The 26,210-nt window shown below is 53.5% G+C and overlaps 1 protein-coding gene across 4 annotated transcripts in view; it reads left to right on the forward strand.

The window, feature by feature from the left end:
* Inpp5a (inositol polyphosphate-5-phosphatase A) overlaps positions 1-26,210 on the forward strand; it is a 113,850-nt gene that overhangs the window by 51,300 nt on the left and 36,340 nt on the right. For all 4 annotated transcript variants that reach the window (XM_048791415.1, XM_048791414.1, XM_048791417.1 and 1 more), the window contains exons 6-8: positions 9,121-9,173; positions 10,672-10,791; positions 22,021-22,105. In XM_048791415.1, the coding sequence (XP_048647372.1) occupies positions 9,121-9,173; positions 10,672-10,791; positions 22,021-22,105 (258 nt within the window). The remainder of the gene's footprint in view (positions 1-9,120; positions 9,174-10,671; positions 10,792-22,020; positions 22,106-26,210) is intronic.

Genomic DNA, 26,210 nt, shown 5'->3' on the forward strand with positions numbered 1-26,210 from the left:
TGCTCTGTGAGGGGCTGCACAGCACAGTGGCCACACTGGCCTGCAGAGCTGATGTTGAGCAAGGCCACAGCTTTATCAACTTGCTTTATGACCATGCCTGAGTGAAGGGATTGTGGCGCCTCATGAAGGATGGGCACTCTGTCACCCTGTGACTCGGCTTCCTCATCCATCCTCCGCAGGCCAAGGACATGGTGTCAGTGGGCCAGCCTCCTGTGCTCAGCTGGCGCAGGCCTGCCCCCAGGCTCCGCTTCTTTGCCCCCTCTGCACCCAGTGTCTGGGGTTCAGAGAGGAGGGCAGAAAAACTTGGGACCTTCCATGTATCCATACAACATTGCTGTGGGCAAAGCCAGTGGGGACTGTAGTAACCTCAGAGCCTCTGTGGACAGGAAGCCAGTTATAGCCGAGCTCAAGCCTCCGTCTGCCCCACACTGGCCCTCAGTCTGGTAGATACCTCTTTGGGGCCGACCCTGACCCAGGTCTCATCTTTGATCAGAGCAGACTTGAAGGGTATAAGAGGAAACAGTGGGTTCTGGGGAAGCCAGGGCTGGACCAAGGCCAGGCAGGGTGAACTGAAGGGAGCAGTGTTGGACACAGGGCACAGGCGGTAGTGCAGTGGTGATTCTTGGAGAGGGGTTGGCATTTGAGGTATCCCCAGGCAGTTTGAGTATCTTTCTTTGCAACTTTGTCTTTTAAATGCTACTTTAAACTGGCTCAAATGTTGATAAGAGGGTGGTGAATCTATAGCAGATCATGGGCCCCTGAAGACAGAGCTGGTGTGAGCCTGTGCCTAAAACCTGCTCCCCGTTGTTGCATGTCGTCTCCCAAGAGCCTTGTGCCCATATCTATACCGTGTGCTCAGCTCCCACGTGTCCTGGGAGAGTAGTGTTCTCTCCAGGGCCCATCAAGCAACCTTTTTACCTGGGAGTGTGCGTGGCCTCGCTGGTGCCCGGGATTCCAGTGATTACCTCACTCATGATTCTAGAACCTGGGTTGACAGGTCCTCTTGTCTCACCTTCTGTCCATCCTTGGAGGGTGGGGATGCATCCTGGACTCTGTGAAGCACCACGGTACTCTTATTGAACAGGGAAAGGCCAGGAGCCAAGCACTGGGCAGAGTAGCCGGACAGGAAGGTCTTTCTGTGGCACCTTGTCAGTCCCTGATGCCCTCAGCAGGGCTTCTTCTGAAGGTGTCACCTTGCCACCCCGTAGCCTTGGTAATACAAGGAACCAGACCAATGAGGTCTGGGGGCCTCTGCTGTGCTGTGCTGCCCCTCGAAGGGAAGGTGCTCCGACTCGGCCCCCGTGGGCAGTGCTGTGCACCCTGGGCTAGTGGGGTGAGGCGTGCTTCCCAATGTGAATGGTGCTCTTCCTCCCACAGGAAGGTGCCCGCCTGGGTCCAGGCCCTTCCTGTACCCTGTGGCCTCACTCTGGGGCCATGCTGTCCTGTCCTCCGGCAGGGGACAGAGTGTGTTTCTGGAAGAGCAAGCTCACAGAAAGGAAGGGCCTGGCGTGTCTTTGAGTGGGCCCCAGCCTAGACTCCAAGAGCAGCAAGTTGCCATCCACAGCCTGGTGGTCAGCTGACAGCAGTCCTTTGTGGCAAATGAGGCTTGGGCCTGTGGGGACATTGGCTCTCTTGGAGTTGTCATCAGGGAAGCTGTCTTAGGACCCTGTGCATTTGCCCTTATGGCCTGTGCTGTGCAAACAGATTTGTGTGCTTCCTTTCATTCTGGCAATTAATAGAAGGGAGATCTCAGTTTTAAAATCATGAACTCCAATATTATATTGGAAATGTGATACTGTTTAACGTGCAGGACTTCACAAAATAAGTTGTGCTCTGAGGGCTTCCGTGCAGAAGTGTTGCTGGGGACAGGCTTTGGCTGGAGCCCCTGCAGCCCTGCTTGGGCTCGTTGCTCCCATGCCTTCTGCCAGGCCCTTCACTATGTTCAGGCACATTTTGGGGGAGGGAATTAGTTTAAGACTGATTTCTCTTTCTTTTATTGCCATCACTTAGGGATAATTTAAATGTAATTACCTTGATAGAAGCATAATGCAATTCTAAATAATTATAGCCCACTGCATCTAAAACTAACAAAACTTTCTCTGTTGATTTATGGGTGCTTTTGGCTCGGCATGAATTTCAGATGACACCTCTGGGAGCAACACTCCAGATAATGTGAGGCCATTTTTAAAAAGCAGATTTGTGTAGTCGATCGGGCTGAATCATTTTTTTCCTCTTGCCCGTAGTGAGAAATTGGTTGTTACCATAGATCATAGGCCCTGCCGCCAGCTCTGGTGAGAGATGAATTAATTCCACTAATGCTCCAAGCAGGCCTTTCACGGCAGGGCTGCAAGGCGATAACCTCCCCCAGCCCCTCTTTTTCCTCTGCTGCGATTTATGCGGTCTTTTAGTAGATGAAACCGCCTGTACTCGCAATCTGTCTGCAGGCTCAAGGAGCCCTGTTAACAGGGACTTAAGCAGAGACCACACGTGGTGAGTGAGAGGTGTGGGCATGGCTTGGACTTCACCTGAACTTCAGTGGCTCCTCCAAGAGCAAGGGTGCCACCTCCCCAGGATTGTGAAGTTGCTGCCACCCCTGTCTAGTCCTGGGAGTCCACAGCTGAAGGGTTTAGAAGGTGGTCAGTGACCAGAAAGTTCTAGAACATGACCAGGAGGGCAGAGACCCATCAGACATTTGAGGGGCCTCCACTCCACCCATAAATGTGGTTTCATTTGCAGCAGCCCAGGCAATAACATCTATGTCTGGGGACTTCCAGGAGCCCCTGAGGTCCTGAGCATGTGGGCCTGTAGCAGGACCCAGGATTCTTATCCCTGTGTTTTCCACCATGTACCCTGAGCACAGCCAAATCTATGCATGAGAATGTCTGTGTGTACATCTGTGCATATGGCTGCATGTGTTCATGTGTGGGCCTGTGTGTGTGTGTGTGTGTGTGTGTGCATGTGTATTTTGGGGGGAGTACCTGGGGATGTCACTCTGAGGATCTCTGTCAGAAAGGTTCCTGTACCATTGATGACTTGGGGGAATCAGTGCCTTTGGGCCACCCCTCCCCACCTTGACCCTGAGTGCTCAGGCTGGGCCAGAAGCAGGAAGGGGAAAGGAACTTTGGCCCAGGAAGTAGGGAAGTGCATCCCAGCTCTGATCCTTTCTCAACAGGCTGGTGGTCTTGGACAGGTGGGGCCCTACGTTCCTCTCTGTTGACCACCTTTTGGTGGAGAAGGGTACATGGGACACTGAGGGTGAGGCTGTCTTTCTCATGGTCTCTGAAAGGACTGGTGCTGTATCCCAGCCCAGACAAAAGAACATGTGGGAAGATCTCAGGGTCACAGGTTGTAAGTGTCAGTGTTATGCATTGTGCCATTTTTCATGCTACAGACTCTTTCAGAAATGCAATTTGAACCAGTTGTGATTATAGTTCCTCAAAAGGAACACGTTTTCTGCAAATATCTCATCAAAACATTTGACTATAACAAAATTACTCTTAAATTTATCTGTAATTTAGTTAAAAATGTCTTCAGAACTCTTAAGACATTACCAATTTATACTATACCAAATTATACTATACAATATTACCAACTTATACTATACAAAAATAACATTGTGTTTTCTATTGTATGTATTCAGTCTACTAATATAATTATTGCAAATAATGCCCCATTGTTTTGGAAAGTGAAATATTTAAACAGGACACACGTGTATATGTACACTCAGGACATACATGCATAGGTACCTTCACTTACACGAAGCAGAAAACTGAGGGGAACAATAATTAGTTAATTTTTGGTCCAAACATTTGTAAGTGTGTCCCACGTGTAATGGCAGTAAGCTGTCGGCTGCTGTGGTGAGTTCCAGAGGGCAGCAGGTGTATTCAGTGTGGGGCTCAGTGCACCTGCCAGCACCTGGAGGGATGATTGCTGGCCTCCTGCAGCTCGTCTGGCTCCACTGTTTCCAGGGAGGAACCCTCTGGTGGACTGAGGGCCACTTGCCTCTGGCACACCCTGCCCCAGGGCTGCCCCAGCTCAGTGTGCTCTTGCAACCTGTGTGTCCTTGGGCTCTGCCCTATGGGGAGAAATGAAGGCCCCTGCCTTGTGAAACCATGTGCTGGCCAGAGAGGTGTGCGTGTACACTCAGGACATACGTACCTTCACTTACACGAAGCAGAAAACTGAGGGGAGCAATAATTAGTTAATTTTTGGTCCAAACATTTGTAAGTGTGTCCCACGTGTAATGGCAGTAAGCTGTTGGCCGCTGTGGTGAGTAAGTGCATCATAGAGGTGCTGGGTGTGTGACAGGGTGTATGTTCACACAGTGTGGTGTTTGAGCTTGGAGAAGGCAGTCAGATGATGGGCCACTTTGGAGGCGCCTGTGTGCTGAAGGAAGAGAAAGCAGGGAGCCTAGAAGCCACCAGAGCCCCTCCTCTGATGACTCATTGAGAGGGAACCGTGGTGGTGACAGGATCAAGACCAGCTCTCAAAGCAGCTGAGTTGCCTAGGCAGGTCCTGCATGGTGAGCCTGTGGGGCCCCGTCCTTCATTCCCTGATTCTGGAGTTAGAGTCCACCTAGCCACAATCAGGTGACCAAGTGGAGAGGAGGCGATGAGGGTAAAAGAGGAAGGGAAGCCTCAGCTGTGCCCTGGTGAGGTGGGTGACAGCCCTCCCCATCTCACAGCATTCCCGGGGGCGTGGGCTCTGTCCTCTCTTCTTGGTACCCGAGGCCCCCTATCTGGGCCCCATCCTCACAACTGCAGAGAAGCTGGGCCCTGATCCAAGGGGCATTGGTGCTGACCATGAGACACCTGGGCAGGCTGTAGGTGGAGAGCTGTGGCTGTTGCTGGCAGCAGGCTTCCCAGGAAAGCATGGACTGGATTCAGACATGAACAGGATGGAGGAAGCCGACAGTCTGTCTGGGGTACAGGGTGTATGAGGAGAGGGTCCACCAGACTTGCCCTCCTGGGTTGGTGCCTGACTGTGGAGTGGCCTCTGCAGCACCAGCTCTCCTCCCAGCTCAGATCCATCTGTTTTACCAATGCTCCTGTGGGCACATGGCCTTCCTAGGAAGCCGCCTGCTGATTCTGAAGGCCTGGTCTGTAATGACAGCAAGTGTCTGACCTGGGACAGGTAAGCCCTACATTCCTTTCAGTGCCACTCTGTTCGGGTGACACCTTACCAATGTCCAGGAGCTTTTGTACAGCCTTTGTCATCCTGCAGGTAGTATGACCTGAGCCCAGCAGGCTGCGGGGACAGAGCCAGCACACCTGGACAGGCAGGGCAGGAGGGGTGGGAGCAGCATGGGGGACCCTGCTGTACCTTCTGCTTGATTCTGCTGTATACCTAGAACTGCTCTGAAAAATAAAATCTGTGATTGTAAAAAAAGTCTCCTTCCTAGGCCTGGAATGTCAGAAGTGAGAGGAGCAAGACTAGTCCTGGAAAGAGACAGGCCAGAGCCATCTGTGGGCCCTGTGGGCGCTCTGTAGGCATCTCGGTGTCACCAGGGAGTGGGGCCTCCCAGGATCCATCTGGTGCTCCTGTGCCACAGCCAGGGTATTACAAGGTGGAGTGGGCAGGGCACCGCCTGTTCAGGAGATGGCAGACAAAGCAGATTTGTGGGCTGCAAACCCTGGGGGGGTGAGGTGAATTAGGAATAAATGAAGTAATTGGGGTTGAATGAGCTGACAGAGACCTGAAAATGAGTATGTTTAGAGTGCTCAGAGAGACACATGATAAAGTTTATTAATTAAGATGTTATTCACTCACACAGAAATAGGAACAAGGGTCCTGAAAACCAGTCTATAGAAACATAGTCTTTAGAAGGGACATAATAGATTATAAATCAGAGGTGAACAGAGAGACTTAGTGAATTGGAAAATGTTATTAAGGAGTTTATTTAGAGCATAGTCAAGAGATAGGATTTTTGCTTAGGTTCATGTTTTTACTTCCTTTTCCATACTTTTTGAATCGTATGTGATGGTGGGACTCATTGTGACATGTTTGTACTTGCACACACTGTAATGACGTGACTTGCCAGTATCATTCCCAGTGTCCCCTTCCTTCTCTCCTCCTGCCCCAGTCCCTTTCCTCTACTTCCCTCATCTCTCTTTAGTTTTCATGAGATTCCCCGTACCCTTTTTTTTTTTTTACCTCTTTTCCTCTTTGACTTCCATATGAGGGAAGCATACCCCTTTCTGAGGTTGACTTATTTTGCTTAATACGGTGTCCTCTAATTCTATCCATTTTCCTGCAAATAACATGATTTCATTTTTCTTTTTGGCTGAATAAGATTCCATTATTATGGTTTAGATATAAAGTGTCATAATAGTCCATGTGTGAGGCCACCCAGGACTGTTCAGAGGTGAACTGAGCTGAGGTAAGAGGTGCGACCTGATCAGTGGATGGAGCCTTGGTATGGACTAACTGGGGACACCTGTGGGCGCACAGATGGAGAAGCTGAGTCACTGGGTTTTCATTCTGTCCCTGGTGAGTGGAGCCCTCTCAGCCTCTGGGTGGCCGTGTTCTGAGCTCTTTCCTCCGCTACACCTTTATACCATGATGTTCTGCCTCATCCCGGGTCCAAAGTTAGGTGTCAGCAGACCATGGACTAGACCTTGGAACCTGTGAGCCAAAGTGAACTCTTCGTCCTCCACACTGTTCTTGTCAGTTCTTTTGGTCGCAGTCATGAAAGCCGCCTGAGACGTCCACTGTGCATGCGCAGCACAGGTTCTTCTCCATTCATTTGCTGAAGGACACCTAGGCGGTTTCACAGTTCACCCTGGCGAATTGTGTAGCTGTCAACATGCTATGCATCATGTTTTTTATTTTTTATTTTTTGGCACCAGGGACCAAACTCAGGGGTACCTAACCACTGAGCCACATCCCATCCCTTTTATTTTGAGACAGGGTCTCCCTAAGTTCCAGAGGCTGGTTTTGAACTTGTGATCCTTCTGCCTCAATCTCTTGAGCCTCTGGGATTTCAGGTGGGCACCACTGTGCCTGGATGTTTTTTATTCTTATAGAAAGGAGCAGTGAAAAGACATGATAGCCCCACCAAGTAGCTCAACAATTCATCCAAAAGAAATTCCAGAGAGAAACAATGGGGAGCAGTGTTGGGAAGTGTAAGGGGAAAATTCCCAAATAGAATGTTGAGTTTTCCAGCTTAGTGTCTTCAGGGTTCAGAGCAGGGCATGTAAGAATCGGTCCATACCCAGGTACTTGAGAACATTGGTGACCAAAAAAAAATTTAAACTGACGGGAAGAAGACATGCCACAAGGACTGACAGCTAGAGCTGCCCAAGTGTGGTTCTCTAGCAAGAGACCAAGGGCATCAGAGCCCAGCAGAAGGTGGGCAACAGGCCAGCACCCAGAGTCCCCAGCACAGAAGGAGCTGGAGGCTGGGCAGAAGCATCCCAGGGGCTGGCAGGAGCACGTGAGTCAGGAAGAGGAGCCCCTAGTCCTGATGTCCCAATACCCAGAGCCCCATGTGGTAGGGGAGAGCAGGGAGGAGACTGGCAGAGGGTGGCTGATGAGGTTAAACACAGGAGGAGCAGGCACCTTAGAGTCTGTGTGGAGGTCAGCGTGACCTTGAAGGCACTACAATTAGGATCTGAACTACCCTTGGAGATGGGATGCGAGTGGGAGGACTGACAGCCATGTGTTTGGACTTCTGTGGTCCAAGGCAGCGTGGCGAGTAAGGGAAGCAGAAGAATTGGGGCCATGCCGAGAGATGTGAGGTCAAGGGCAGAGCTTTATTTTAACCACCAAAACTGTTTCTATTAGATAAGGAAGTAAAGTGCCAAACACAGTATTCCTTGGAGCTCATTTCTAAGGACACTACTTTGAGGACTGAGGATCTGAGTGATCCGCAGCCCATTGGGGTACCCCAGGCCCAGAACCTTCTGTGGCCTCACAGACTGCGCTGCATAGCCAGGTGCTGCGCACCTTGCCTCCCCACAGGAGTGTGGGCACATGTCAGGCAGTGATGCTGGGGAGGGCTGCCCAGGCGCAGGGAACGTGGAATAGTGGTGGACAGGCACTCTGTCTAGCCCCTGACTTGCCCTGCCCTACCCCTTCCTGCTGCTCTGGACCAACCTGAGGAGGGTGAGGAAAACCTGCAAGTGTCCTCTCAGTTTCTGGGAGAGAACATGTGTCAGAGGGATGCCTTAGGCTAGTGGCTTGGAAACAGCAGGGATTCATCTCAGGCTCTCCACCTGGGGTCCTATTTTAATAGTCAGCTTTTCTTGCTGCGGTGACTAAAGGACCTGACCAGCACAAATGTAGAGGAGAAAAGTTTTATTTGGGGGTTCACGGTTTCAGAGGTCTCCATCCATAGACAGCAGGCTCTATTCCTTGGGGCTCGAGGTAAGGCTGAACGTCACAGCAGAGTGTGTGGCAGAGAGAAGCAGCTCACATGGAGATCAGCAAGCAGAGAGTGAGACTTCATTCTCCAGATACAAAATATATACACCAGAGCCACGTTCCTAATGAACCACTTCGTCTAGCCACACCCCACCTGCCTCCAGTTACCACTCAGTCAGTCCCATCAGGGATTCGCCGATTAGATTAGGGTCATGACCCAATCATTTCTCCTCCAATTCTTGCACTGTCTCACATGTGAGCATTTGGGGACACCTCACATCCAAACCATAACAGGGCCCAAGACCCAGATGCTGGCAGATTTAGTGTCTGGTGAGGGCTCTGTCCTCTTGGAGTCAAATGTTGTCTCCCTGAGTGGCAAAAGGAAAGGAAGGGGCAAAAGGGCCCAGACTCCCTTTGGCAAGCCCTTCTGTAAGTACATTAGCATTGGGAAGGAGGGGCCCTGGTGACTGGCTCCTGAGAGGCCCCTCAGTACCAGTGCACTGGCAGTAGGATTTCAGCATGTCTTTGGGAACACATTCGGACAGCAGTTCTTCCTTGGGGCCAGTCCCATGCTGTGTTGGGGTGGTACTTCTCATGCCTTCCCACGCCAGGCTCCTTGCTGTGGATGTCTCGGGTGGGCTGGCTCGCTGGCCCTCAGGACCCCTCGCTCTGGCGAGCATGCCTTGCAGAGTGCTTTCAGCGCCAAGAGCACAGCGCTCGTCTGTGCTGACTCACTGTCTGACCTTTGTTTTTCAGTGCAAATGGTCAAGAAAAGGCTTCATCCGGACGAGGTGGTGCATTGCTGACTGGTATGTTCCTGGGTGCAGGACCACCTGTCTCCTCTTCGTGACACTCAGAGTGCTCTGACCTCCTGCTGTGTTCGTGGTCTTGCCTGACCCCCACAGGCACTCTGTGACCTTTTTAGTTTGTGGGTGATGCACACGGTGCAGAGTTGTTGCTCGTTTTCTGTACATTGGAACTTTGGGTGCTTGACACAAATGAAGACACAGCCAGGTCCTCAGGGAGCCTCCGGTGGGCCCTCCAGCTGCAACCTGTTGTGACCAGGACCTGTGCTTACCAGGACCTGAGCAAAGCTGGGTCTGAGTTGTCTATGACCACCTTCCTTCAGACTGACCTCCCATAGCTCCTGGCCTCCCTGCCCTGTGATGGTGGTGGAATCCCTCATGAGGTTTTACCCTCCCTCCAGGGATTTCTGAACCCTCGCTGCTACAGAACAGACCCACCCTCTGCTCCCAACTTCAGAGTCAGCCATTGCCTGGACTTTGGCTTCTGTTGCTCAACTGGGGTCTGACCAGGGTCCTGTGGGCTGTGGGATACTTTTCTGAGCTTGCCCATCATAGTGGTAAAAGCCCATTCCTCCCCATGCACTTGGGCAGGGGGAAAGGGAGACAGAAGAACACAGGTGGGGCTCTAGTCCCTTGTGATCTAATGCAAGAGGAGGGTGGCCACCGTCCTGCTGCCCTTTGCCCTGGGTCTCGGGGACTAGCCCTGGTACAGTGTAGGAGGGACACCATGGGTGTGGACACCTGGGGTGGTCATTGGGCTGGTGAAGGAGAGCACAGACCTGCAGGCTCTCCTGTATGGCTTCTGCTGCCAAGGGGATGAGGCCCAGTGTCAGTGTCCTACAGAGGAATCTGTGTGGCAGAGAGCCCTTGGAGTAGTGGTAAGACCTCCTGATGAAGGGCACAACCACACCAGCTGGGGATCCATGGCATTCTCCAGGGTGTGGGAAAGGCTTCTCCAGATCAGATTCCAGCCTTGCCACGTCCTTGTGTGTGGAGGGGTTCCAGTGAGGCTGCTGAGGGTCTTCCTCAGGCTGTGTGCTCTGCCTGCCTGCCTGCCTGCCTGCCTGCCTTTGTGCACCTGGCCCCTGTCTCCCACTGTGGGTTCCCTGATGGTGATGCAGTGGGCTGGCCTCAGCAGCGTGGGCTGCTGGGACTGAAGACCGGAGGGGAGCTCCCTTCTCCCTGCTCAGAACACAGTTGTGGTAGGTTCTGAAATCCTGTACAGGTCCTTTCCTTAAAGACAGCCCTTGCTTGACCTGGCCAGGGTGCCTGCATTTGTAAGAGTTATTGGAGACTTAACGAGAGGTCTCGCACCCCCTGGCCTCAGGTGCTACTGCTGCAGGTGTGGCTGAGGACAGGTGGGTGGGTGGACCAGTGGCTCCCCCACGGAGGAGGCAGGTGCTGACACACGCTCTCCAGGGCATAGGGAGGGGCGGCCCTGCTTAGGGCAGCCAAGGATGCTGGCTGACGATCGCCTGGTCCTTTTCTCTCTTTACCACAGTGCCTTCGACTTGGTAAACATCCACCTTTTCCATGATGCATCCAACTTAGTGGCCTGGGAGACAAGCCCTTCTGTGTACTCGGGCATCCGGCACAAGGCCCTGGGCTACGTGCTTGACAGGTAGGTGCTGCTGTGCCCTGTCCACTTCAGAACGTGGCGTCGTGGTTCATTTTTTTCTGTTTGGCAGTGGCCCTTGGAATGCCAACCATCGAGGCTCTGAGAGCCCTAACCTCATGCCCTGGCTTGAGCAGGCCCTCACCATAACATCCCTTCCCTGCCACATTTGTGGGAAAGAGAAGAAAACAGCACCGTGAAGATGGTGGCAGGACATAAGTTCTGACAGTGATGTGACTCCACATCACAGCAGCTGAATCTGGCTCTGGGCTCAAAAACAGATGCTTCCTGGGTTGCACTGGCAGGGCAGCGTCTTCCCACAGCTTTGGCCCTGTCTGGTGACTCCCAGGTGCTGCACTCAGGGTCTGGACAGCGTAGAGCTGCACCCAGGTGCGTAGGGTCAGCTTGGGGGGTCTTTCTGCACAGCCCTGCACAGTGCGGCTCCACCTGCTGTGCCCTTCTGCCATCCAGCTGGCCAGGCCTCGCTTCCTGGGAAGGGCTGTGGGCCTCGGTGACCATCAAGATAGGGGCTGCCCTCCTTCTGCCTGGGCTCCCAGCTGCCCTGGCTCCTCCTACCTGGGTGCTCCAGGTCCTCCGTCCTCTGTAACGTCCCAGGTGACCTTCAATGGGGTCGGAGCTGATGTGCAGATGGGCCTTTTGCTAAGGTTTAGCTTAGGCAGCCAAGTCTGGGTGTACTCTCTGCTCACTCTTTGTGGTCCTCACATTGGAACCCTCTTCTCCCAGCTTCTCCCCATGGCCAGTGTCAACTAGAGCTTACAACAAAAACATCCCATAGGCTTAAGACAGGCATTTGCCCTGAGGGGTCTCTGATTTCACCAGAGCCCACAGCTTCCCAAGGGACCTCCCTGACCCCCAGCCCCATCATGAGGAGCACAGCATTGTGCCTGAGTGAGGATGGGGGCCTCCTGTGCTCTGAATCATCCTCTCCCCCATCAGACTTTGGCCTTTCCATTGCCAGGGCCTGGCCTCCCTTCTTCCTGCACCTGCCCACCCCTGTTTTTTTTTTGAAATGCCATCATAGAGCACTTTTTATCCATACTCCTGGAAAAACGTGAGGTCTGTGAGCACAGCATCATGCTCAGCAGAAAGGACATGCTGTTCCCAGGCCACCACCCATGCCTGGAGTGGTCATACAGCTAGCTGTCCGTGGCCTGTGGACAGAAGCCACGGCCATGGTGTGCCAAAGGCTGGTCTCAGGAAGCAGAGCCAGGACAAGGCGTTGGGTGCTCCGAGTCTCTGGGAGGCTTCTCAGGAGGTCTCCACTGAGGGAAGAAGAGTGCACCTGGAGAGGCCTGCCCCTGTGTCCTTTGTGTGTGCACCCAGCACTGTCTGGTCCCTGAGGGCAGAGCCCGGGTAGCCCACTAGAGGAGACCCTGAGTCTGGGCATATTCCTCCCCAGCAAGCAGGACCTGTGGCCTGAGGGGTGTCCTGAGGAGTCCCTGGGGTCAGGTGGGGTCACAAAGGAAGGCCCCTGCACAGGCATCTGGGTGCAGGCTGGCCGCCTCACTGCCCTTCCTGAGAATCGTGTGTACAAGTGCATCCATGTGTATACACGTGCCGTATGTCAGCCCTGTGTGTCCTGAGGAGAGTGGGGAGACTAGAGCCACCTGCTTGGCCATTAACCTGGCATGTGGCCACCACTTGCCTCTGGGACATGCCTCCCTGCCTGGGAGAAGCAGCCCAGAGCCCTACAGAACAGCCCCTTTCCTTGTCTGATCACTTCCAACCCAGTCCTCAGCATGAGGGCTCCAGGGGCTGCTGGTGTCTTCCAGGCCCTTGCAGAAGAACAGTGGGTGTAGGATGTGTGTCTGGATGCTTCTGCTAATACTGCCTGGCACATAGCCATGCCCTAGCCGGGGCTGGGCCCTGATCATGGAGGCAGGCCTCAGCTGAAGGCTGGGCCCTTGCTCTCCTATTGTGAGGTGTGGCACTGGCAGGCCGTGGGGCTCAGGTGCTTTGTCCTGTAGCCACATCCTTATCCAGATCCCTCTCTCTTGTGTGTCTCCTGCACTTCACACACCTGCCCTGGAGTACCTTCTGCTGTGGTCCTGCATGGCCACCACTGGGCAGGGGCTCCTCTGCAGCTGCTGCCCACTTGCTCCTGGAGTGAAAAACTGACCACAGCTGCCCTGAGCAAGGCCAAACCTTGGAGGATGGCACCAGACTGGTGTACTTCAGGGAGATCATCACGGTCAGTTTAGGCCTGAGGCTGCCTCAGTTCCAGGCAGGTGGCCCAGACTGCTTCCCGCTGGCAACTCCTCAGTGGCCAAGGACTGGCTATACCCTGTGCATTGTCTGCGGGGCCTCCCTCTCTGGACAGGGAATGGGCAGCCTTCTGGGCGGGAGCCATGGCCAAAGCAGTCAGGTATGGCTTTCCTGCCTAATCACTTCTTTGCTTCGTGGCACCAAGTTTTTCATGAGCCTCCCAGGCAGCCTAGGAGCCAAGAAAGATCTGCGGGCCATTCAGTCTTGGTGACCATGGTCAGGTTGCCAGTATGGTGAGACATTAAAAAGTGTCATTGCCCCATGCTGCCATGCCTATATGGCCCCCAGAAAAGCGATCTTGGGGGTTTGGGCCACTTTTCTGCATCTTTGCATTCCCACGAATGGCTTCTGTGGCGAACTCAGCCAGCCGCAGATCCGGACCTCCGCGGTGCAGGGTTGGGCCACCGGGCACAAAGGGGTGCTCTGTAGGAGCAGTGAATAATGGGTCGCCCTTTCATCAGGGCTGCTAACCTTTTGGCAGCCACCAGCAGACTGCATTCTGCTGTGCTGATTGGGGAGGACAATGCCGCTCTGGCCCTTTGAATGGACATTGCCACCAACAGCGCCGCCGCATTCACAGCAGCACTGGGAACTGCTGTGAGCATTGCCTACTGTCTCTGCTGAGCTGCAGGAAACAGCAAGAGTGTCGTGGGGAGGCTGCCTGCTCCTGGCCAGGTCTCCTTGCACAGCGCTGGGTCCCTTTCTCCATCTAGCTGCAGGAGGCAGTGAGAGTGCCCCGGGGAGGCTGCCTGCTCTCCGCCAGGTCCTTCTGTGTAGCTCCTGGGATTCCATCTCCAACTGAGCCACAGAAGCAGAAGGCAGTAGACCAGGAGCACAGTCAGCGGTGTGCCTCCATCTCAAGAATTGGGGCAGATGCTATATTAAAGCTGGCTTTTCTCTAAATCCAAGATTATTCCAAAATAAACAGGTTATTAAAGAAACAAAACAGAGACAGGTGCTCTGAATCCAAGTCTCCATCCAGCAGCCCCTGCAGTGAGTGGCATGGCCACACGTAGCAGTTGTGTCATGCACAGGGTGCCACCTGGCAGGAGCGCACAGGTGTCTGACGTGCCCAGGGCCAGGGAGGATCTGCCTCTCATTCCAGCTTGTGATTAGCCACTGCCTTTGGGTGGGATTAGTGTTTGAGGCTTCAGAAAATGCCATTCAAATGTCAATCAAAAATAGTCTATGGGTTTCTCAGGATTTCGTTTCTTTCTTTCTTTTTTTTTTTTTTTGAGGTGCTCTGGATGAACCTAGGACATTGTGCGTGCTATCACTGAGCCACATCCCTAGCCCAGGATATTCTATCAGAGATAATAATCTCTATTTTTTTTTTTTTTGGTACAATTTGTGATTTTTTTTTTTCTTGCTTCCCTTGTTTTGTAGGTTAGGACAAAAGTGCCTGGTTAGTGAAGAGAGTCCCGGCATGTTCAGCTGGTCTGAGCGATGCTGGGGGAGTTCAGGTGCTGGAGGAGCCCTGGGGGTGGCTCTGAGCAGTGCCCACACTGGTCCTTGTTGCAGACTCATCCCTGTCCTGATGCGAGGTCAGCTCTGGGTGGGGGTTGGGGGGTCCTTGCATTTGCCTTCCTGAAATGCCAACCCCAGATGTGTCCTGAAGTATTCCTGAGTGCTGGGCCATGAAGTGAGAGCCTTCTCCACGAAGTGACAGCACTCTTCTCTGTCCACCTTGAAACGCAGCCTCCCTGGTCCGCAGACATCTCCACATTACAACTGTGAAATCCTGGCATAAAGCGCCCCTCTGTCCCCCATTATTTTCTCACAAACATAGTCCATTGTCACAGCACTGAAGTTAATTTGATCAACATTGGGACATTTAACTTTTATGTTCAGTCAAAAGAGTTGTTTCATGCTCATTTTGGGCATTCAAAGGAAATGATTGCCAGAAAAATAATGTTCCTCTGAACAATTCGGAGCAATTAGTTTCCCAGGGAGAGGCGATGTGACGCGGGCGGCCACACAGCTCCCTTTGTCGCGGTGTGGATGGTCATCAGTCAGCTGTCAGCCTGCTCAAAGACCCCGCCAACCAAACGCTTCTCTGTGGGCCGTTCCCAGAGCTCGCCTCGCTCCAGAGAGCAGAAAGGAAGCCCTGCGCCTCCAGGCAGGGCCGCTCCTGGCTGAGGGTTCCGACCATTCAGGTGCTCTGCCTCGTGGCCAATGTGGTTCCGTGCCACCCAGTCAGGCTTTCTTAAGACCCACTGGCTCCAGGACAACTGCTGTCCCTCTGGGACTTGCCCCACCCAGCACGGAGCCCTGTAGCACCCCAAGTGCCCCTCCATAGTCTTGGCTACTTCCTATACAAGGCTCAGGATTGTTCTAGTATTTCCATAGCATCCTCCAGGAACAGGCCTGGTGAGGCCATGTCGAGCCCAGCTGCAGTCCTGGGCCTCATGCCTCGGATGGCTGATGAAGTCTGTAATTTGTCCTTGACCCTACTGGTTCAGGCCTCCAGAAAAGCAGTGAGGGCCCTGGTGCCAGGAGCTGCCTCTTCCCTCCACACAGTGGCGTGAGGTTCCGCACTTTGCTTGTTTGTGAAGAATGGGCGTGTGGATGCCTCTGGTGCCCCTGCACCCTTTGCCCTCTGCCTGCCTTGCTCTGTGCACCCCCTGGCTCAGGCCTGTCACTGCATGTTTCTGTGCAAGACATGAGCACACATGTCCGCCTCTGTGTACTGGGTGGAGGCAGGCATGCACCTGTCATCACACGTGTGTGGTTCGTGTTTTTGCACACGGGCTGTCTATAAGTGATGCTTTAGCTCCATCTGAATGACATCCAGCTCATCAACCATGGTGAGCATTTCTGGTTTCACGCCCATTGCTTCTTCACATCTCTCTGCTCTCCTTGAGACCCCTTGGGGGGAGGTTTCTCAGTATTTTGCCAAAAATCACTGACCACCCATCCACTCTGAGCCCGTGTGGAAGGCCAGGCAGTTTCCAGTTCCTGGGTGCCAGTGAGGCTGCTCATCCCTGTCTGAGCTTGTGGGTTTAGGCTGTTCCACTCCCCAGGGTCTTGGCTGTGGATTCTCTGCCAGTCACCTGGAAAATGAAGCACTGAGGAGCCTGAGCCCCTTCTGTGCCTGCCCCTTGCCTGTTCTGTGGCTCACTGTGGTGTCCAAGCAGTTAGATGGGCTGTTGTCCCTGCCTTTGTGATAGACAGGCTCTCCTTGCCTCTGCCTCCACCGTGACAGGCAGACCATCAGAGCTGTGGTCTGCGGTGCCCAGGGAACCCCAAGGCTGCAGGCCCTGCCAGGGCAGAGCCATGTCCAGGACACGCCTCCAGTGAGGGCTGAGTGGAGGCAAGGCGTGGAGTTTCAAATAGGCATTGTGTTCATTCCGTTGGAATGAGTTTATTTAGAATGGCTCGCACACGTCTGTGCCAGGCAGCCAGTCAGATGAGGGAAGATCAGGAGAGCTTCCCAGTGATTACATTACTCTAAAGGTTTGGGGTAGTTTTGGTAATTTATGGTGTGAGTGTTTTTGCAGTTTCAACTTGACTAGCAAACTTGGTTTCTCCCACAGGTGAGAAACTGACTGTAGTCAACTCCTAATCGAATGCAGGCAACACATTTAGAAGCACAGTGCCAAAGACTACCACATCTCCTGATTCAAAATAAGAAAGGAAAGAGCAGTCTCCGGTGTGTTGGGAGCACTGGGCACATCGTGGCCAGGCAGGCGCATCTGCCTTCCAGCCCACTGCAGCTCTGGGGGTGAAAGGGCTGGATATGTGAAAGCTTGCTTCTGGGTCTCAGCAGGACTCTGCAGCCCTCTTTGACCTGGAGACCCACCAGGGGTATCTGAGGCACCGGGCAGCCCCACTCAGGGCTCCCTTTTCCATACTAGGGGAGTTGCCACCGCTGGAGATGTGATTCCTGTCTTCTGGGACTCTCCCAGAAGCCTCGAGTCCGCCATGTCACAGGATGCAGTGTCCTCCAGACACAGGTGGACAAGGCTCTGACCGAGTAGAGAGCTGGCACCTCCCCCAGTGAGGCTGTCACATCCTGGAATCAGCTGTCAAAGCAGGAGACACTATTTCCAGGCCTAAGAAATTGATTTTTATGGCTCTTCTTTGTGATTCTCTTTCTGAATCAGGCTCATGATATTGATGTGGATCTACTTTTTAATCATAATAGCTACTGACAAGGTAATTAATTTTAAAACAACTCTTTCTTCTTCCTGGTCCAAATGGCACTATATTGAAATTAACAGTGAGTGCGCGAGGCCGGGGCCTGGCACTCAGGCGATTGCGCGGCCAGTGACAGCCTCTTCATCTTGCTGCTGCTGCATGACCTGCAGAGATGGGTGTTGCTGTTAATTGGCTCAGGCTATTATATCAGAGAGAGCAGGGCAGGGAAGCATGATCAAGTTTAGGTTTTTAATGATAGTCTTACAGGAATCCAGACGTGCCCATGAGATTGCCTGGCTGAGTCCCTGGGAACCCATGGGAGCATCCTGGCTGGACCTGTCAGCACCATCTCAGTGAGCAGGAAGGACCCAGAAGGCAGCATGTGACTGTCTCCCAGCTCTTGACTTTCTAAAGTTCATTCATTCTGGAGCTAAATCTGGAGTTTATTAATTGTTTGTTTGTATGTTTGTTTGTTTTTTAAGAATTTAGCTCCAAATGTATTCTGCTGCTTAGCCCAGCAGACATTTGCTTCTGCAGTGAGCATCTGCTGAGATCATCTCTGCACGTCCCCTTGTAGGCCTCGGCCTCCTGCCTTCAGAGCTCAGCATGGTCCACTGAGCTCAGAGCTTGTATCAGCTAGCTGGGAGGCCCAGCTCCGCAGCTCCAGAGTGTGCACACGAGTGCCCACGCACGTGCAGAAATCGCTTTGGTGTCCTGTGACCTGGCTCTCCCTGCAGCCTTACTGGGCCAGCTCCAACTTGCCTGGCTCTCCTTTGGCCTGTGGGCCTGCAGCCTAGTGCAGAGGCTCACTTGACCTCCTGAGGTAACTGTAGCAGCTTTACTGAACACTCACTGATTGCAGAGCTTTGTACAAGAGAAGGAAATCCCTTAGGGTGAAGATCTGTTCAGTGAGGAAGCTGAACAAGATGGCAGGGTCACCTTCCTCCCTGCTTTGCCTGTAGACCCTTCGAGAGCTCCCGTGAACAGGGAGGGTATGCGTATCTGAGGTGTGCACAGGCCACGCAGCACCCCACTGTTGGAGAGCCCTCGTCTCTGCAGTCATGCATGAAGTTGGAGTCATACTTTGCATCCCCAGTATCAAGTGAGCAAAGTGCGAAGAGAAAAACAGTAGCAAACTCTTGTGTTTTAGTCCAGGGGTGTTGTCTTCATGCTTCACGCATGCCACTGGGCATCTGAAGGATGAGCACTCCTGCTCTGGGATGGACACCAGCAAGCCACACCAGAAGCAGCACAGGTGTGTGGATGTGCAGAGCTGCTGCTTTAGGGGCGCCACCTCCTCCAGTCACCCGGTGCCACAGGAGGCTTCCTTCCTCAGCTCTGTCTAAAACAGAGGGGCCTGGAGCAAGAGAAGGGAAGAGGCCCAGCTGGAGGAAGGCAGTCTTCCAGGCCAGCAGGCCTCGGCCCTGAGCCACACTCCCAGTGTGTTTTTCTTCCTGCCTGTGTTCCTTTGCCACATCTCACATACAGCGTGCCCTCTCACAGCATGGCACTGCTCAGCAGAGGTCACTGCCACCTGCCCGAGTGCCTTGCCATAGGTTACCAGCCCTGGGCTTGTCACCTGCAGCCCCTGTGCCAAGCCACACAGGAGCCATGGTGGAAAGAGGTGAGGAGTATTGGAAAGAGAGGACCAGGTGTGTCCCTTTCTGGCACCAGCCTGTGGAAGGCTCTGGGGGCATGTGACCCAAGTGGGTCCTTGCCAGGACAGCTCCCTGGCAGCCTCAGGCTGGAGGGATACTCGGGCAAGTCTAAAAGTGAAAACAAGATGTTAGAAACTGACAGAGGACAAGATCTCTGAGACAGAGGGTACAGGGTGGGTGGGGAGCAGGTCAGTCAAAAGCTGGCAACCCTGTGAGCACGACAGGGCCGAGCCTCCTGGTTCTAACAGACCAGGGTATGTCGGCAGGGTCTCTCTCCTCCCCAGGACTCCTGGTGAGACGCTCTGCCCAGGGAAGTGCCTCATCCTCAGGTAGCTGTTCTTCCCCACAACAGAAGTCAGCCTCGGATGCTGGGAACAGGCGATATAACCCAGAGTGGCTTCTCTGCTGCCTTGGTGCAGGGGTGGGTTGGCAGCAGCATCTACAGAACCAGGGTCTCTGGAGTCTGTCTCCCCTTAGCCAGAAGGGGTGGGGCCTCCCAGAGCACATTAGCTCTTCCCTCTTCTTGGTAGGCGTCAGTGTGCAGGACTGTAACCTGGTCCCTCAGCTAGGACCCTGGAAGACGTGGCCCAGGTGTCCTGGTAGGCTCTGACCTTGGGAGAGCGACGTGGATTCTCTGAAGCCTAGGTTTTCCCTTTTAAAGATGTTTATCAGCAGAACAGTGTTTATTCCAAAGGTGCTTCATAAACATTCCTACCTGGAGACCCAGTCACTTTAGGTGGTCCTGTTCCCCTTACCAGCAGTGAGGAGGAGGCTGAGCTTCTGCCAAGCCCTGAGCCACTGTGACACAGTCTGTTCCTGAGCAGCTTTCTCCATGAAAAGGCTGAATTCTTTTAAAAAGTAAATGAAATTACTGGCCACTTATGTTTTTTATAATAACCTGTTAAAGTCTGGCTTCTCTTTAATTAATATTTAAATTGAAAGCAGTTCCAATTAAGAAGGAAAATAAGACTGTGGAATTTAGAGAGAAGATTTAACAATTAATACGCAAGAAAAATATGAAAAGTGCTCAGATTGTCTTTTAAGAGAATCGTCAGGCTGGGCATGGTGGCACATGCCTATGATCCCAGTGACTCTGGAGGCTGAAGCAGGAGAATCACAAGTTCAGAGCGTGCCTCAACAACTTAGCAGGGCCATGTCTCGAAAAAATAAAATAAAATAAAAAGGAGCGGGGATGTGGCTCTGGGTTAAATCCCCAGAAAAAGAATTGTCAATAAGAAGGGCTTCCCGGGCTGGGGTTGTAGCTCAGTGGTAGAGTGCTTGCCTAGCATGTTGGAGGCACTGGGTCTAATCCACCACATAAAAATAAATAAGTAAATAAAGGTATTGTGTCCACCTTAAAAAAAAGAAGGGCTTCTCTATATAAATTCACATGAATTATTAGGGATAGATAAGAAAACAGTAGGTAATCTGTGCTGTCCTGGGGTTGTTTTGGGTAGCACCAGCTCCTGAAGCCCCTGCTCAGTCCTGTGGCTCCTGATTGATCCATGCTCACCTTAGTGCCCCACCACAAAGGCAGAACTGGCGGGGCTTCTGTGCCTGGCTGGGACCAGGGCAGGCGAGGACAGCTGTGGGAAACATGGATGTACTTGCTCCTGTGGAAGGTAAAGCTTCCACCTGGCTGAGGTTGCCCGGGCAGGATGGCAGCAGCCGCAGGCTGGTGAGAGGCATCCCACGTCTACCACAGACATCTGGACCACTGCCCAGAGTTGATGGGGCCGCCCTGGGATTCAGAAAGAAAGGGGCAGGGGACTGCAGGGAAACTAGCCCTGACCTCATTAAAACCAGGGGAAATGCAAACCCCAGAAAGAGGGCTGACGGGTGTCTGTGCTCTCTGTCACCAAGGCCATCAGGTTGAGAGAAGGCAATCCCTCTCAGTAAGGAGTCCGTGAGCAAGGGTCCAGGCCTGAGATGGACTGCACAGGGCCCCTCCCTCCCTCATCAAGGCACTGAGCAAAGAGCAGGGCAGAGGCTGGGTGCAGTGGCCACCCCCATTACCTCTTAGCAACCTTGTTCTTCCAACCTGGTGAGTGGACTCCCTTCAGCAGCTTGCCACAGACCCCGACGTGACATCACACCTGCAAAAGCTGGAAGTCGGGAGACAGGCTTTTCACTTCTCTTGATTTCTCACACCAACACATCTAGTTGGAAACTGCCCAGGCTGTAATTAATCAGCTACTGCCCTCCCTGTGCCATGGACCCACGGTGCCCCTCACACTCCGACCCCAGCTCCAGGTGTGCATAGTGCCAGAGCAGCGTCCCCGGACCTCCCCCCAGCCTGTGTTGGCACTCACCAGCACAGCAGCAACACATATCCCTGCTGAGCCAGGACCTGTGGTGCATGGTGGGCTGCACGCGAAGCCCGGAGTTGATCTGAGTGAGGAGCTCCCACTCCTGCCTGGTTGATAACTGAGTTCCCTCCTATTGCAGAGGCGCAGTGAAGCCAGAGGTGGCCTGGTGCCTGGGCCCTGGGAGACCGCTCTGCCATGACACTCTGTTCTGTGCCAGCGTCCTGCTAGCAGACCCCTGCTGCACACGGGCTTATTTTGCTTTCATATCAGATGTAACTTGAGTGTTTACTTTCCTCAAAAGTATGAGTATTGACCGTGTGGCTGTGTTGTCAGGCCACTGGGAGGCTCGGGCGACGTCTGGAAGGGATACCACTTCACATCCTCGTGTTTTTCAGTGGGAAATGTTCATGAAATAGGGTGTGATTGGCTTAGAAAACACAGAGAATCCTCAGCAGGGCGACACCCAGCTGGTAGATCACATCTCTGTGTGCCTTGGAGACCTTCGGTGGGAAGATGTGTGAATGTTCCTACATAGGAGGAGCGTCTCAGTGGGTGGGCGGCGTGGCTCTGCTCGGCCTGCTGCCTGTCTGCTGACAACCCACCGTCACCTTGCTTCTCCCAGATGGTGTTTTCTTGGGCTTGTGTCATTGGTTGCCTTTCCTTTCCCCATGAGGTGGTTCTCTACTAAGCCCTCTGGCCCAGCTGACTTGGGGGAGCTGAGTGCTGGCCTCTCTGCTGGGTTCTGGGACACAGAAGAGTCCCTTGCTGAGGATTCCCTGAGGGAGGGAGATTTGGCCCATGTCTCCACCTGTGGTGACCTCTGTCTTCTTCTCTCCTCCCAGAATCATCGATCAGCGATTCGAGAAAGTTTCCTACTTTGTTTTTGGCGATTTCAACTTCCGCCTGGATTCCAAGTCCGTGGTAGAGGTGAGCACTAGGACTTCCCTCTTAGGCCTGGGTAGCATGCTTTTTTTTTTTTAGCAGAGTGGAGCAAATGGCAGAGTATTGTCTTGCAAGCGACTCCCCTGTCTTTGCTTTGACTGGTTACACTGTCAAAGCAAAGCTTCTAATAAGCACTCTTCTACTGCCAGAAGATGGGTCTTTCCCAACTACATTTCATCTATTTTGTTGTTGTTGTTTTTTGGTTTTGGGGTTTTTTTTTTGTACTGGGGATTGAACCCACAGGGGCTTAACCACTAAGCCACATCCCCCACACTTTTTATTTTTTTATTTTGAGGCAGATTCTTGCTAAGTTGCTCAGGGTCTTGCTGAGTTGCTGAGGCTGGCTTCGAACCTGTGATCCTCCTGCCTCAGCCTCCTGTGCTGCTGGGATTATAAGCATGACTACTGTGCCTGGCTGGAAACCCATTTTGAATTTCGTATTTACCTGTCTGCAGACTGGTTGTTCTATTTGACGTAATAAGGCTTTGCTGTCTCTCAGTCTGTGGCAACTCAGAGGCCATGCTGCTTCCTGGGGTTCTCAGACACCAGGCAGTAGATCCCCGGTGACCATGAAACTGTCAGAGCATCGCCCAGAGATGAGCAGCAAGGCCCTCGAGGTCAGTGAGAACCCGTGTGGCCATCATGTGTCACCAAGGGAAGCAGGTTCTGTGGCTTGGGCATAGGGCTGTCCTTCCTCCATGGCAGGTGGGTGCCAGTTTTGCATCCTCAGTTCTGGGATGGCAGGCTGAGGCCTCTATCTGCTCCCAGCTGTTCTCTCTCAGTTCCTATGTAGGAACCGTGCCACCTTCCCAGGCAGCAGCAAGAGAGGGGGCTGAAAGCAAAATGCCCACCGTCTCCACCCACACCACACTGTGGCATAGTCAGCAGGCCCGTTGCTTCCTGCTGAGAGCCCAGCCGGCCCTTTAGGAGCAGGGTGTGGCCCAGCACAGACTGGGGCCACAGGAACAGCAGTGAATAGATGTGCACTGCCTTGAGCTATTATCATTATCTTCCAATTAGTAGTTTCCATTCCCAAAAGTGTCGCATCAACCTTCCATCCTTGGTGGAGACTCATTTCTTAAGGACAGCTGAGCAGGCTTGGGTCTGTCCTGTGGTCACTTTGGTTGATGGAGCTGAGTGATGTGCTGGTAAAACACTCTTGTTGTTCTTGTGTAATTGAGCCGAGGGCACATTGCCAGGTGGGCTTCTGGGCATACCCGTGTGTGCATGTGTGTGCACACTAAGCTGCACAAGTGGTCTTCCTGGATGCTCAGTGGCTCCTGGCAGGGACGCAGCTTCACCTGACTTGGAGGAGGAGGAAAGCTGCAGAGATTCCACAGGGAACTGGGGAACCTTCTGTTCATGCCACCAGGTCTCCTGGAAGCTGATGGCGGGGTCCTCGACTGCAGGGGCAGGGCCTGCCTTGTGGAAATCTCTTGGCTGCATCCAGCCTGTTCAGAACATGCTAGGAGGTGGGAGGCCTCACTGAGAGTCCCTCCGCGATGGAGACTGAGGTGGGGCCGAAAGCCATGGTTCCTGGCCGAGACTCTCACTCACTGCAGAGCTCTGAGCCTGGCCACTGGCCTGCTGCTTGAGAGCAGTGCGGCATCTCTTCTGCTGACTGAGAGCATCTGCCCCGTTCAGAAGCCTCTACTCCTAGCACAGTGGCCAATGGAAGGCTAAAGCTGGCCGGTGCGGAGCTGCCCACAGTTAGGAAGAGGTCAGAAGAGCTTCAAGTGGCCTTTTCCTGCTGTGTGAAGCAGACATCAGCCTGTCAAGCCCGGGCAGAAGTGTTACCTGGTGGGTGTTCCAACCTGCCGTAAAGAAGCGTGTCTCTCTGGACAGTAGTGGTGGAGCTCAGAGTGGGTAGGGGCAGCTGGGTCTGCAGAGCCTCTGGGATGCTGGGCAAGAATGTTGTGGCCACTGCAGAGCAGGAGGCCCCAGCTCTCCTCCCTGCCCTCCCTCCCCACGGAGCTGCTGGGTGTGGAACACCTCGGTGAAGCGTGCAGTGCGAGTTCACCTGTATCCCCTTCTGTCCCTTGGCCCTCTGGCTCCGCCATCTGCCCCTGTCTCCAAACGCCAGTGTCCTGCCCACCAGGGCTGCATAAGTACATTGTGGTAGACGTGGCACTGGTGAGTGGACACCCATTGCCCTGGATGGGTGGTCAGCAGGACCCACAGCAGCATCCCTGCCTGCTCTGCATCAGGGTGGCCCCTCTGGAGATCAGCTAATGCTCAGTAAGTTATCTGCCCTGTCAGTGTCCAGGTGAGGCCATGTTGGCTGTTCTACTGGAGAACCCCAGGTGAGTTGTGCCGCGGAGCCCAAGTATGGGTGGGATAGCTATGCACATTAGGCCACTGTCACAGGGTGGGCCTGCGGCCCCCTGGGGCCCTTGGGAAAGCACCAGGCAACCCCACTCTCAGCTGCACAAGGCTCGCAGCTTCTTTTTACCATAGCCAGATCAGTGGGTAATCCAGGTCCTTAGGATCCCTGGACACCGTTTGGGAAGGATTCACCTCCTGGGCTGCCAGGGTTGCCTTTGGACTCCCCAGCAGTGGTTAAGTGCTGGGACCATCTGGGAAGCAACTAGTAGATGAGTCCTGTGGAGGGTAAGGTGCAGCTCCCAACCACATGTCACCTGGGACAGGACATCCACCAGCATGCGCCAGGTCTCTGCAGCCCCCTCATGTCACACTGGTTAGCTTTGTGAGTTTCTAGGTGTGGGGAGGAGTGGCTTCCGAGTGCCACTTCATGCTCCCTGGCAGGATTCATCAAAGGTTAATTAAATCTATCTCCTAAACAATGAGGGCCAATGAGCCAGTGCCCAGCCACAGTGCACTTTAAGATACCTGCAGTGAGGTTTCCACACTTCACTTGAGCATCATGGAAGACTGAACTAAGAGAGGGAAAGAACGGCCATCTCCAGAAACTGTTCCTCTGCGGCCCAGGTAGGGTTCCCGGCAGGACTGCTCAGGCCCAGCCTGCATAGCATTGTCCTCCTCTTACCTGTGGTGCGTGCCTCCTGCTCTGTCCTTGCCAGCTGCACTGCACATGCAGCAGCCTCAAGACTGGGGTGTCCTGTGGGTGTCTGGGAGCACTTCAGGTGACTCAAGTCCTAGAGCCATGTGTCTCAGGGCTCGCCATGCCAGCAGGTGCCACAGAGCCCCGATGTGGGTGGGATAGTCTACACCACTTTTAGCGTAGATGCAGGTACTTTGGTGTTTGAGACAGCGCTATGTGAACTGCGGTCACGTCTGCCTGGAGTTTGGCTCCCTCACCCTGTCCTTATTTGTCCTCGAACCACAGCTCTGAGTGTGCCCAGTGTGGGGTCCACTTGTCTTTCTCAGCACCCCAGATGTAGTGTTGTCTCACACAGGACAAAGGTGGCCAGTTTTGTGGATCCCAGGGGCAGGACAGACCGTCGTTCTCAGGAGAGGGGATGGTATGCAGCAGGTCTCAGGAGGCCCCTGAGTGGCTCCCATCATTGAGAATGCTCACCCCACCAAGCCATCACCCCTGGTGCCCTCTGTAGCTAGTGAACGATGGAATGAGAGGTATGCAGGCTGCGCTCCCAGAGCTGGGGACCTCAGCCGGGTCAGGGACTTTGCAGCCCCAGTGTCATCTGCGGGAAGGCGCTTTCCTCACTCCTGCATTGGCCACGACCACCTGAACATCTCAGGAGTGTAGCATTGCAAGTGCACCATGTGATCACGCTGGCACTTTCTAGTATGTCTGTGATGTCCTCAGGTGGGACAGCGTGCCCTGAGTGGCAGTGACACCCCTGGGGAGGCCCCTCCCCAGGAACACCGGTCATCCCCAACATGCTGCCTCCTGGCAGCACCTAGTTGTGTGGCTGGTGGATTTTGGTTATGGCCCAAGAGAAGCCCAAGGCTCCTTGTCCTGGCTTATTAATTCATCACCTGCAGAGGGGTGGGAGGAAAATCAATGGTTTTTAGCTGAATTATTTGCTCAATAAACAAACAGATGTGTCTTAGATCCAATCTTAAGTTGTTGAAGAGGTTTTGTGGCTCTTTAAAACATATGGATAGCTACTGTTCATTTGGCAAATAAAAATGACCTTTGGTTACA

This window comes from Marmota marmota, unplaced genomic scaffold, assembly GCF_001458135.2.
Source record: "Marmota marmota marmota unplaced genomic scaffold, marMar, whole genome shotgun sequence".
Taxonomy (NCBI): domain Eukaryota; kingdom Metazoa; phylum Chordata; class Mammalia; order Rodentia; family Sciuridae; genus Marmota; species Marmota marmota.